Source organism: Schistocerca nitens, chromosome 6 (genome assembly GCF_023898315.1).
Source record: "Schistocerca nitens isolate TAMUIC-IGC-003100 chromosome 6, iqSchNite1.1, whole genome shotgun sequence".
NCBI lineage: Eukaryota > Metazoa > Arthropoda > Insecta > Orthoptera > Acrididae > Schistocerca > Schistocerca nitens.
In genome coordinates, this window is record NC_064619.1 from 478,115,874 (window position 1) to 478,129,810 (window position 13,937).

Below are 13,937 nucleotides of genomic sequence, written 5' to 3' on the forward strand. Positions count from 1 at the left end.
AGTGGCGACACGCGGGTCCGACATGTACTACAGGACCGCGGCCGATTTAAGTTACCACCTTGCAAGTGTGGTGTCTAGCGGTGACACCACAGAAGTCATGAATTGCACATTATTGGAAGTGCCCTATGGAACACACATTTATTAAGCAATATTTGGGAATCGCATGCAATTCACGGTAAATAAACATTGAATGACTCTGAGGTAAGTACATATTTTTATATATCAACTGTTTTCAAATTTATTGCTGCAGTATTCGAGCTTCTGACTATAAATTACAGTTAACTGGGTTGATGAAATATAAACAAATATGACTATTCTCCGTTTCTGATTTCTCTTTATCTTGTCTAACATTTTAATATTTTATGATTGTATGTATCTAAAAGGCGATTTTGTTTGATCGCTGCACAGTATTCGTCAGTAGCAAAATGAGTGCTGCTTATATCCGTCAGTAGGAAAATGATCATTACTTTGCTGATGTTCATAGTTTTGGCACTGGTAATAAGAACTTGTGAAAATTTATTTTATCTTAACTAGTTTGTCTATCTTGTCAGAAGTGAATTTAGGAATTCCCACATACAAAATATTGGCGCCAAAATTATGTGCATATTGATACATAGTTCTAGAATGTATGTCTGCACGTTTGCACTCTGAGGTGCAATTATCTTTGGACCAAGAGCTTTATATAAATAAAGCGCGCTCGTGTTACCGGGGACTTGGGAGAATAGGAAGGAAGGAATCTTGTAAGTTTTTCGAGTAGAGGAACATGGTCTCTAAACCACCGTATAAAATAGGTGAGTGCCTACAACTGGTAAGAAACTGTAACAGGTCTTGTCAACGCACGTGTTTACTAGACGGTCTTAGAAACAAACACGTGCTGTTGCCGGCGAGTGACATGTTTTCAGCGATACCCTTTCTTGTCGTTGAAAATATTTTTGTTACATGAAAAATTGTGGGAATTTTTACCAATATTTCCCGTAATTTTTCCTAAAGCAGTGCATATTTAGAAGACTCTTCTGTTGTAAATTTAGCTGACATCAGCCTGGCCGAATGGGGTCGTAAGGAAATTACGCTTGCTGAAAATGAAATGCCAGGACTGATGGCTATCCGGGCGAAATACGGAGCAGAAAAACCTCTGCAGGGCGCTCGGATAAGCGGGTGCCTTCACATGACTATACAAACTGCTGTGCTGATTGAGACACTGTTAGAATTAGGAGCTGAGGTAGGTAAACATAGTTACACTCTTTAACTAATTTCTTGGTTAGTACTAAGTGACACAATGCATGGAATGGACTTACTCACCGACAATACCAGCCTATAAGGTATATATATATATATATCCTAAGAAGTGGTATGTTGCAAGTGCATCTACTTCAAGGTATAATAAATGGGCTATACACAATTTGTCATCTGTTTATTATGGCAGTATGTTTGTGAATAGTCTTCTCAGTCCAGCAAAAATATTGAGTTACAAAGAGCTGTTCATTTTCAAATACAGGAGTAGACTTCATTCTCTTACGCTGCGGTCGCAGGTTCGAATCCTGCCTCGGGCATGGGTGTTTGTGATATGTCCTTTGGTTAGTTAGGTTCAAGTAGGCTAGTTCTAGGGGACTGGTGACCACAGCAGTTAAGTCCCATAGTGCTCAGAGCCATTTGCATTCTCTTGTAGAATCCTAGCATATGTAGTTTTTTTAATATCTGACCTTCCCCAGGGCAATCAGTTATGTGGCAGGCTTTTAAGTATTGTTGGTCTTGAGTAGAGGGGTGCTATTAGAGAGAAATGTTGCCAGACCAGCATCTGTTCGTTTCTTACACAGTAGCAACACACTAATGAATTAATTTTTTTAAAAAATTAAACAATTTAAGCACAGTCCTGTGTTTTTCATTTAATATATATGTTGAGTTACTCCTTGAACATATTCAACTTCCATTTATTTGTTCATACAAAGCTGAAAAATTTATAATTGTGCGATTGTATAGCACAGAATTTGTGCAGTTCTCAAAGTTCACACAGAGACTGTGCACTTTCTTGAATGGCATTCACTTCAGTAAGTATTAAATATAGTCCAAACCACAACTGACGGCATTTCGTGCAGCTAAAGACATGAACGAGGATTGTGTTGTTGCCGATTCCGAGCAATGGTTGTGGTAAGTGCAAGTGCTGTGAACTTGATGAAAGCATGTGTACTGCAAATTGTGTCTCTTAATTGCTTGTCCAGAAGTTGTAGCTTATCACCACAATCAGCTGTGACAATATGCAATAAATGGTATAAAGATTGACTAAATAGTTCACTGTGATCACGTTTAATGCTCGCATTGGTTAAGTCATCCAGAGCCAAGAACTCTACTGAACACGTGTTGGTTGTCAGAAGGCGTGACACACACACACACACACACACAAATAAGGTTTGCATTACCTCGGTTCTGAGAGTTCCAGAACCTCTACAGAAAATTGGAATAGAGATCAACATAATCATTTCTGCCCATTTTATTGCTCATGAAAACAACACATTGCGTGTTGTACCAAAATACAGCGAGACCTTCAGAGGTGGTGGTCCAGATGGCTGTACGCACCAGTACCCAGCAGCACGTCCTCTTGCATTGATGCATGCCTGTATTTGTCGTGGCAAACTGTCCGCAAGTTCATCAAGGCACTGTTGGTCCAGATTGTCCTACTTCTCAGTGGCGATTTGGTGTTGATCCCTCAGAGTGGTTGGTGGGTCACATCGACCATAAACAGCCCCTTTCAATCTATCCCAGGCATATTTGATAGGGTTCATGTCTGGAGAAAATGCTGGCCATTCCAGTTGAGTGATGTCATTATCCTGAAGGGAGTCATTCACTAGCTGTGCATGATGGGGGGCGTGAATTGTCATCCATGAAGACGAATGCCTCGCCAATATGCTGCTGACGATTGCACTATCGGTCAGAGGATGGCATTCACATATTATACAGCCATTACTGCACCTTCCATGACCACCAGCGGTGTACATCGGTCCCACATAATACCACCCCAAAACAGCAGGGAACCTCCAGCTTGCTGCACTTGCTGGACAGTGTATCTAAGGCATTCAGCCTGACTGGGTTGCCTCCAAACACGTCTCTGATGATGGTCTGGTTGAAGGCGTGATGGCATATGCTACACTCTTCAGTGAAAAGAACATGAAGCCAATCCTGAGCGGTCCATTCAGCATGTTGTTGGGCCCATCTGTACCGCACTGCATGGTGTCATGGTTGCGAAGATGGACCTTGCCATGGGTGTTGGGAGTGAAGTTGCGGATCATGCAGTATATTTGCACACAGTTTGTCATTACACGTCTTTCTGTGGCTGCACGAAAAGCATTATTCAACATAGTGGCATTGCTGTCATGGTTCCTCCAAGACATAATCCGTAGGTAGCAGTCATCCACTGTAGTAGTAGCCCCTGGCCATCTGAGCAAGGCATGTCTTCAACAGTTTCTGTATCTCCTCCTTGTCCGAACAACATTGTGTAGGTTCAGTTGGAGATGCCTGGACACTTTCCTTGTTGACAGCGCTTCCTGCCACAAAGTAACAATGTGGATGTGATCAAACTGCGGTGTTGGCTGTCTAGGCATGGTTGAACTACAGACAAGACGAGCTGTGTACCTCCTTGGTGGTGGAATGACTTCTGATCGGCTGTCGGACCACGTCCATCTAATATGCACTGCTCATGCATGGTTGTTTACGTCTTTGGGCGGGTTTAGTGACATCTCTGAACAGTCAAAGGGACTGTGTCTGTGATACAATATCTAAAGTCGAGGTCTGTCTTCAGGAGTTCTGGGAACTGGGGTGATGCAAAACTTTTTTTCGATGTGTGTAGATGTGCAGAACAAGCCTAATCTCAACCGTCATTATGCATGACTGCAATTATAGATATGAGGCCTATCTTGCTGTCTGTCATAACAATTGCGATTTATCAGTTTCATTTCATATCCTTGTTGGTTTTGTCATTGGGCTACCAATGTGCCTCATGTAGGAAATATTATTTTGTGTAGTGTTTTCTTTTTAAAAGAGAACATTGAGCAATCAGAATGTGTTATAAAGATTCAGAGTACCATTTACAGAAATTTCTAGTGTTTAACTTTTTTCATAGGTCCAGTGGTCAAGCTGCAACATATTTAGCACCCAAGATCATGCTGCAGCCGCCATCGCTAAGAGAGGCATCCCGGTGTATGCTTGGAAGGGAGAAACGGATGAAGAATATATATGGTGCATTGAACAGACACTTGTTTTTAAAGATAATAAGGTATTCAGTTTTGATCGATATGTCTGTGAGACAGATAATTGGTAATGATATACTTCAGTTTCAAACAATTTTCATTACGACTATTTGGCTCAGAAAGGGGAGGATAGATGGTAGTATAAGCATCCTAAAAAACACACACACACACACACACACACACACACACACAGGGAGGGGGGGGGGGGAGAGAGAGAGAGAGTCGTTAAAGTGGTGTTGACTAGGAAACCTTATTATATTTATGTATGTTCCAAGAGACAATACACATTATCATTACACTGCACTGTAACTGCTGTCTGTATCAGTATGGGTGATGGATATGCGTTCATTTCTGTTTGTCGCAGTAACACCCCCCTCCCCTCGGGGGGGGGGGGGGGGCTTGTGGCTCTTTCACGAGTTCTTGCAGGGCGCAGGTGCACACAGAGGCCCAAACTGTTGTGGCCTTTTCTTTGTTCCCGAGCTGCATTCCATTCCTTAGGCCCATTACTCCCTGCCCTCGCTCCTTCCCCTCTCTCGGAGTCCTGGCTTACATAGGCCCACCTATCCTCCTGATTCGTGCTAATGGTTTTGTTTCTCTTGTTCTTTTTTGGTGTTTGGGTCCCCCATTGGGGTTTGACCTCACCTTCTAAATTTTGTCACTGTAATGTGAGCCATCTGAGGAAGAACACCTTACTTTGCATCTTCAGCTTGTGGCTGTACTGCCTCTTTCATTTTTCTTGAACGCCATTGTCTTTTAATGCCACATAGCCAGCATGGTACTTAGCCTGTGTGGTAGGGTCGTTATTTACCCTTTTGTTTGAGCATCCTAACACAGGGATCACACTTCTGATACCTGAGATGTTGCCTCCACATGTAACTTAGGAGTGATTGCTTGTTATTCTGCAGCATCAGAACTCCCAGCAATGGCTACCATGCCAGACGGCACTTGCTTTGGTTCGGTTACGCGCACAGGGAGAGCCCCTGATTAGAGTGGGTGGTATGAGGATGGCGGCTTTGCGCATGAAACACATTAAGCTCCAAAAAAAGTGGCCATTCTTCTACTACGACCATTTCTATATTTTGGAATGGATTTTTTAATGCGGTTTTGTTATGACCTTGCAGCGTACCCTTCCCTGGCTGCACACTGGGAGGAGGGTCAGGTTTGTTGGCTTGAGGTGAGAGCCTTTATCTGCTAGCTGATTCACCCCAGGATTGACAGGGACACTTTCACCGCCACCAAACCATTATTTTTGTGTGGAAACTATCAGACGAGTCTGGTGAAGTGGGCCTCTGAATGAGATATAGCCCGTACTTCCTCGACCTATGAAAGAGGAGTAGGAGTAGTACTGGGACAAGGCCCCTCCGAAGCCCCCAGAGGTGCCAACTCCCCATGGCAACTAGTCTGACCTCTTGTTTATGAATGCCATCCCGTCCTTATTGGGAACGTATAATGACCCATTGGCGTAACCACCTTCAGACCATTTACCTCCCATTTGGATCTCAATTCTGTACTTATTCAGTGACATTGAAATGGGTATTAGTCACCTTCCAATCCAGAGCATGTCATTCTTTAGGAATCTCATGCTGGTGCTCACTCAGGTTCCATGCTTTGTCGGAACCGGGTTTCTGGTGGCATTTGCATGTTGGTCTGTACAGACGTTGTTAACACGTGGACCCTCTTCATACCGCATTAGAAGTGGTTGCTGTCCAGGTCCACATGGACTCCGCAGTTGTGATTTTTAATCTCTCCCTCACCTCCTTCTCTTGTGGGATTTTAATGGCCATCACCCCATGTAGGTCACTGCTTTTTTGTCTAGCCGAGGTCTCCTCGTAGACAGGTTTCTTGTGGACCACGATCTGTGCCACCTTAATGATGGTTCCCATACCCATTTTAGTCTGCTTATGGCAATTTCTCTGCCATTGATCTTTCACTGACTTTCCCTCCCTGCTCTCTTCATTATGCTGGTCACCGTGTGATAGCCTCTGCAATAGCAACCAATTCCCATTGATTCCCTCATTCCCTTCCCACCTCCCAAAGCCCAGTGTACTCTGCTGGGCTTTCCATTGCACTGATTGACCTCTGTATAACTCCCAGGTTGTTTACCTCTTCTTTGTCAGGTTGTATTGACAAGCTCATCCATGATATGTCCAATAATCTTATTCTCACCACCGCCATTTTTGGCGTTACACTCTGCACCCTCCAAGGCTGCCAAGTGGTCTTTGTATGGATCCATCAGTTCTTGTGGAACATCTTGCGGCCCATTTTGCGACAGCATTGGTGTCAGCCTCCTATCCCATTGCCATCCTCCTCTGGAAACTGGGTGCTGAAGTTTTCAACTTAGGTTTTACCCCTTGTTAGGCAGAATCGTATAATGAACCTGAATGGGAACATCTTCTGACCCTCTCCTCTTCCCAAAATTAAGTCCCTGGCCCCAATTTCGTCCCTAACCAATTGCTTCAACACCTCAGTCCTGCACAATAACCATATCTCCTTGGGTGTTCAACCATATTTGGCTTTAGATGTTTTCCACTCTCATTGGAGGGACAGTATTGTGGTTCCTGCCTGGTAAGGATCCATCATCCCTCAATCGTTACCGGCTGATTAGTCTGACTAGTGTTCCCTGCAAGTTATTTGAATGGCTGATGACTCGTCAGCTCTGTTGTGACCTCGAATCTTGGGAGTTTCGTTTCCTGGCAAATATGGCTTTCAGGAGGGACAGTCTACAGTCAATTATCTGCTTCAGTAGGCCTTTCCTCAGTGCCACCGCCTTGTAGCAGTTTTCTTCAATCTTCATAAGGCTTATGACAGCTTGGCGCCATCACATCTTTCTTACACTCCTTGTAGCTGGAAACATGCCTGACCTTATCGATGGTGTCAGTACAGAGACGGGGATTAATGACTGTGGTGTTATTATAGCGACTGTTGTTATGAAAATTAATAAATTGGTCAAGAAGGTGAGGAGAGTGTTTCTGCTAGAAAGAATAGAAAAGCAAATGTTAGCATCTCGCTTAGACAATGAATTGCAATAATTTAGTTTCATTAAGGTGGACACAGAGGAATTATGGGCCAAGTTCAAGCAGAATGTGAATCTTGCTCTGGACAAGTATGCACCTAGTAAGTGGTTAAGGACAGAAAAGAACCACCCTGGTTTACCAACGAAATTCAGAAAATTCTGAACTGTTGTTTCAAGAGAGAATGTGCAGATGGCAACAGGCAAAAGTTAGAAGAGATTTGTGCATCTGTGAAAAGATCTATGCACAAAGCATACAACTACTGCCACTGTCGTACCTTAGAAAAAGATCTGGCTGAGAACCCAAGAAAATTATGGTACTATGTAAAAGTGCTAAGTGGGTCAAAGGCTTCCATTCAATCAATCATTGAACAGTCTGGTGTGGCAGTTGAAGATAGCAAAATGAAAGCGGAAGTTTTAAACTCTGCATTTCAGAAATAGTTCGTGCAGCACAACAGTACAAAGACCATTGTTTGACTGCCACAGAGTGTCCCATATGGATGACGTAGTAATGGTAATAAGCATCCCTGGCATAGAGAAACAACTGAAAGAGTTGGAAACAAAAAAGATCGTCAGGTCCAGATGGAATCCCAGTTTGGTTTCGCAAAGAATACTCTACAGCATTGGCCCCTTAGTTTGCATTCATTGCTAATCACTCACCAAGCACACAAAGTCCCCAGGGTCGATAAAAGTGCAGGTGACTCCCATATATGAGGGGTAGAAGAATAGACCAGTATCTTCAACAGCAGTTTGCTACAGAATCCTTGAACATATTCTCAGTTTGAATATATTTCATAGAGGCCAGAAAGCTGATGTCCACAAATCAGCATAGTTTCAGGAAGCATTGCTTGTTTGGAACTCAGCTTGCCCTTTCTTCACACGATTTAGTGTGAACTATGGATGAAAGGCAACAGGCAGATTAATTTCCATATTTCTAGATTTATGAAAAGAACTTGACATGGCATCCCACTGCAGATGGTTAACAAGGTTGCAAGCATGTGGAATAGGTTCCCAGATATGTGAGTGGCTTGAAGACTTCTTAGTTGATAGAACCCAGTATGTTGTCCTTGATGGTGAGTGCTCATCTGAGACAAAGGTAGTATCAGGAGTGCCCCAGGGAAGTGTGATGGGACATATATTATTTTCTATATACCTCAGTGATGTGGCAGACAGAAAACGTGGCAGTCTGCAGTTGTTTGCTGCTGATCCTGTCCTGAACGGGAAGGTGCCGAAGATGAGTGCCTGTAGAAGAATACAAGAGGTCTCTGATAAAAATCTAGTTAGTGCGATGAATAGCAGCTAGCTCTAAAAGCAAGGAAAATGTAAGTTAATGAAGATGAGCAGGAAAAAAGGAACCTGTAATGTTCAGATACAGCATTTGAAGTGTCCTGTGTGACAAGGTCACACCATTTAGATATCTGAGTGTAACATTGCAAAGCATTATGAAATTGAATGGGCATATGAGGATAGTGGTAGAAAAGGTGAATAGTTGACTCTGGTTCATTGGGAGAATTTTAGAAAAGTGTGGTTCATCTTTAAAGGAGATAGCTTATAAAACACTAGTGTGACCTATTTTTGAGTACTGCTCAATTGTTTGGGATCAGCACCAGACTGGATTAAAGGAAGATATCAAAGCAATTCACACGGGCTACTAGATTTGTTACTGATAGGTTTGAAAAATATGCAAATGCTACTGAGGTGCTTCTAGAACATGTATGGGTATCCTTGGAGGGATGATGATGATCTTTGTGAGGAATACTGTTGAGAAAATTTGGAGAACTGGAATTTGAAGCTGATTGCAGAAGTCATACTGCCACTAACATGCATTTCGCATAAGAACCATGAAGGTAAGATACGAGAAATTAGGGCTCATACAGAGGTATATAGACAGTCATTTTTCCTGTGCTCTGTCTAAGAGTGGAACACAAAAGGAGACGGCTAGTAGTGCTACAGGGTACCCTCAGCCACGCACTTAATGGTGGCTTGCGGAGTAAGTGCATAAATGTGTGTGTATGTATGTAAGGTCCTCCTTGGCACTCTGTGTGGTGTTGGTAGCTCCATGCAGCATATATACGTCGAATGATAAAATACAAAACAAATATTTGAACTACTACAGGATATCACATGCATAAAAATGACATTTTTCTGTAGTCTTTAACTAGCATAAACAAATTAAAATTGTAGATATGCTTGCTTATTTATAGACAAGGTGGCATGCCATATAACTAAGTGTACCTCTGTTTTTTAAGTAATCTAATTCAAATGTGAAAGTTTACAATAAGTCATTCTTTTTACTTGTACTGGATACTATATTAATCATTTCTTTTGTGTCCTTCTCATTCCTAAACCCAGTTAAAACATTTGTATCATTTTGGGTTTGCTTTTGTAAGGTACTTGTTTGTAAGTTATAACAGGCAAATATATACATGTTTTCGTATTATTATTACCCTTAATTCATCATATGGACTTCAAGAGCATCAGCTCTCTTACTGTCCTAATATTTCTCTATAATCACATATCTGTAACTTTCCTTTACAATTGAAATTTAAAGTATACCATGTGCAATTATGGTTCTACTTAAAAGGACCTGTCACATCAGACCTATCACAATCTTCCACTTACTGCAATGAAAGGGTATACTGACCTTCCTGTGACCATACCATAGGGTATTTAAGTAGAATTTCATTTACATGGAATACTTACTTCATACTTGATATCTACAAAAAATGTAAAGTTCCTTTTGGTGCAAAAACATAAATACCTTGGCTATAAGCTATGTGGATATTTGAACAAGACTACATAGTGGACTTACTAATGTCACTCGTGCAGCCCACTCTTTAAAATCACTTAGTATGGCAGAAATGAGAACAAGCTTGACTTCTTATGCTACAGTCAAGCTATTCATTCTTAAAAAATTACACACACATTTATCGTTCAGCAAATTCAAACACTACAAATTATCTTTGTGTAAAATCTATAGCAGATTGTGTTACTGCCTTGTAAAAAATAGTACAATCTCATACTGGTTGTCGCCATTTAATAAAGTTGGCCTACAAAATCCAGCCATAAAAAGTGAATTTATTGCAACTGTAGCCTTGATAACTAGTCACCGGACTCACAGTAAATTAGAGCATAGTTTTCATTGTTGAAGGCCCCAGAGGATGTTCTCTGTCCTGCAGTATTGCCCATATTGGAATTACCTTTTCTGGTAGACTTTGCAAATAGAAAAAAATTGTAACTAGAAAAATTGGTACTTCCTTATAGCAGTCGTACATTCAAAATTACATCCCGTTTCTAGACTTTGCAATTAGAGCTGTTTATGTTTCCTGAACCTGCCCTTGCCCTCGTCCTCTCCCCATTTTGCCACTGGACTGCTGAGGTACTCATCCCACCTCTCCAGTGCTTATATATATATGTCTCTAGCTGCTGTTTTCAATCAGTCTTAAAGGTGTTTATTTCCACCTTTAATAACTTATGCCTGGGGGTTATGATGGCTACAAGAGTTAACATGCTATGTAGGTCATCCCCCCCCCCCCCTCCTCCTCCTCCTCCTCCAGTATGAATGGATGATGTACTGATGGTAATATTCAGCAAAGCGCCTGCCTTGAGTGGTCAAAAAACTTTTTTTTCTTCATAGATTTAAATCCAGTGAAGTTGTTTAGAGTACAGTGGTTTGACTGCAGTGAAAGTTTTCCACATTTCTTGGAACACAGCTATTGCCCCACAGCTGCATTTTGCCACTATACACTAGCACTTGGCAACAACTTCGTCAGGATTGTGCCCAGAGCAGGATATCAGTAGTGCAGTTCGTGAAGTTGATAAATTATAACCATAGCTGTATTTGATTTCCATACTCTCTCCAAGAAACTTAAGAAATTGAATATGTCCAAGCATCACTGAAAAATAATGTGTGTACAGTTTTAGTTGCACTTTCATGTTTCAGTTGCAATGATTTGTCACTAACATTAGGAATTAATTGTTAATGTTTTCTAATAGTTACTTTATCAGTTTTATCTTCCTCTTCAGTTTTAATAAGTACAATTGTAATGTTGGTATATGTGGAAATTAACTTCTTTCTGATTTTAGCCCCTGAACATGATACTGGATGATGGTGGTGATTTGACTAATTTGGTGCACACAAAATATCCAGAGTATCTGAAAGACATACGTGGCATTTCTGAAGAGACGACGACTGGTGTACATAACCTGTATAAAATGATGAAAGAAAATATGTTAAAGGTTCCAGCATTTAACGTGAATGACTCTGTAACAAAGGTAAGCTTGTAAAAAGAAAAGAACAATTTTCTTGCACGATTTAAAATTAAATTGTAAAGTTTCGGTGCAAAATTTATTTTTTCCAGATTACAAGTTTATACAATGACATTAGATTATGCTGGCAATTGTATTCACATCATAAAATTGTTTCTGTGTGTAATTTGTCAAACATTGTGCAATCAAGAACTGAGTCATATTTCAGTACGCAATTCATTTTTCTGCAAATCTCCAAATAAAAAAATATTATCCTGTTGTCCATCTGTCACTGAAGGAAACGTTTTAAAAATTTGGTAATGTTTTCATTGCCATTGTGCTTTCTCACACCTTTACATAACTTGGTTTACTTGTAATTGTTGGAAGTTTACCTATCTTCCATTGGTTAAAGATGCTTACCAAACTGCCATTCTCATGCTTAAGTTATGTGATTTTGTGCTGAAATTTTATTTTTCTGTGCATAAAGATGTGGGAACATTCCCAATCAATGGAAAAGAACAAACTTATTTTTTCAGTCTTAATCAAGGGTTTGCTAGTGCACAAATGTCATTGAATGATTGATTGTGGTAATATCAATTACAGGAGTGACCGGACACTTAATAAGAGTAGTTTATACATGTGTCCCTGGTGTGTACGCATGTGCTGACGTAGATTCTTCCCTTGAAAATTAAAATCAGCCTCGTTTAGCAATTATCTAGCTGCTGATTTTTAACCCCTATTTCACTTTATGGTATTTATTGCAAATAATAGTTTCAGTTTAAGTGTAATTTAAACTACCAGAAGATATTGGAAATCTATAAATTCGAAAGTAAATTAAAAAATGTCTCGTATCAACAATGTCTAAAATTCATTACTGCTATTTATTGAGCTTGTACCCACTTGATGAATAGTCAACTTCTGCAAAGTAACCAATTGTGTAGAGTGAAGAATTAGGAACCCTTGTTGGCTGTGCAGCAAGTAGCAGTGTTCATTATAAACAGGCCTTTGTTGTTTCAAATGTAAATAACTTACTCTTTTGTAAATACCATTGTAGTCATGTAAATATTAAGCTAATGGTAGAAGATAGTCATTTAATATCACTAAGCTATTCAGAGTAACAGCTTTCCTAATTGTACTGCTCTAGACATAAACTGTTTCAAATAGGTTGCTGGAAAACGTAAAACTGCTAGTTTCATGCCCAGTCACCCATAGCAATCAAATAATACTGTGTGCTGTATTGTTGTGTTTATTGTAGCACGTTTTGTCATTTTGCTGATACAAAATTTCATAGCAATAAGTATCATTATTAAACTTTCCCAGTGGAATTCAGTTTATTTTGGTTATATGTGCAATTTAAATGTTTATCTCCATATACTGCTTTCATTCACTGCAAAGCACTGACATGTCATTTCCCAGGTGGCTCTCCCTTTTGACAGTATATGAAACGATACATGTCATATACCAGCTGTTGCGTAAACACTGTTTGGCCTTTTACATCGGCATGACTACCACCCAGTTATCATTCAGGATATAGGGGCAAAGGCAGAGGGTATATACAGGCAACCCACAATATCCTGTTGCAGAAAATGCTGTACAACATGCCATGACCTCAGTGCCTATTTCGCCACACGTGCCATTTGGATTCTTCCCCCAGACAAGAGTTTAAACTCCGCAAGTGGGAACTAACACTGTAACATGTCCTTAGTTCTCGCCACCCACATGGCCTTATTTTACATTAATTCCTCAGCATGTATTCGACTAACTACTCTATTCTTCACTCCATTTTAGTTTTCTACATTTTTCATTTTCTGTTGGCTTTTCACTGCCCCTCCTCCACCTCAGTTACATATAATGTGCTTGGCTTTTCACTCTTAATTTGTGCAAGATGTTGTAGGAGTAATCTCTGTCTTGCATATTATCCTGTCTTCCACCTTTAAGGTCTCAGGTTTTCAAATCTTGCCCGATGCAATCCCCAACAATCAGTCTTTCCTTCTCATCCCAGGCGGTAAGTCTCCCTTGACACAAGGTTCTGGGTTACTTTTCAGAACTATTTTCCTTTCCCTAAAACCCTACAGTCCTTTTCCTTCACCTCTCTTCCTTCCCCTTCAACTCTTCTGCCAGGAGGAGGAGCCACTGGCTCCCAAAGCTTGTAAAAGTTAAGCCCTTTTGTGTGTGCATTCCCTGCTGCCGCTTAGTAAGTAGATTTTTTTATCTATCCATTTACATTATATTATCAGTAATTGATTATTTTCATTTATAGGATTTGTATGTTGTGGTAAGTGGATGATTAACAGTAATATCATTTATGTTTAAATCTGTGTAGTATGTACCATGCCCTGTAAAATCAGTAGAATAATTACTGATAGTTTGGTATAGCCCATTTCAGCAGTCACTCTGTCAGTCAGTCTAAATGTCCACCATACACAGTGGTGCACAGGAGA

General features: G+C 40.6%; 1 protein-coding gene across 1 annotated transcript in view; it reads left to right on the top strand.

Annotated features, from left to right (window-relative positions):
- Nucleotides 1-653: 653 nt before the first annotated feature.
- LOC126262226 (adenosylhomocysteinase) overlaps nucleotides 654-13,937 on the top strand; it is a 32,864-nt gene continuing 19,580 nt past the window's right edge. Inside the window, exons 1-4 of the mRNA XM_049958674.1 lie at nucleotides 654-791; nucleotides 1,029-1,219; nucleotides 4,112-4,264; nucleotides 11,335-11,523. Of these exons, the coding sequence (XP_049814631.1) occupies nucleotides 764-791; nucleotides 1,029-1,219; nucleotides 4,112-4,264; nucleotides 11,335-11,523 (561 nt within the window). The 5' untranslated portion in view covers nucleotides 654-763. The remainder of the gene's footprint in view (nucleotides 792-1,028; nucleotides 1,220-4,111; nucleotides 4,265-11,334; nucleotides 11,524-13,937) is intronic.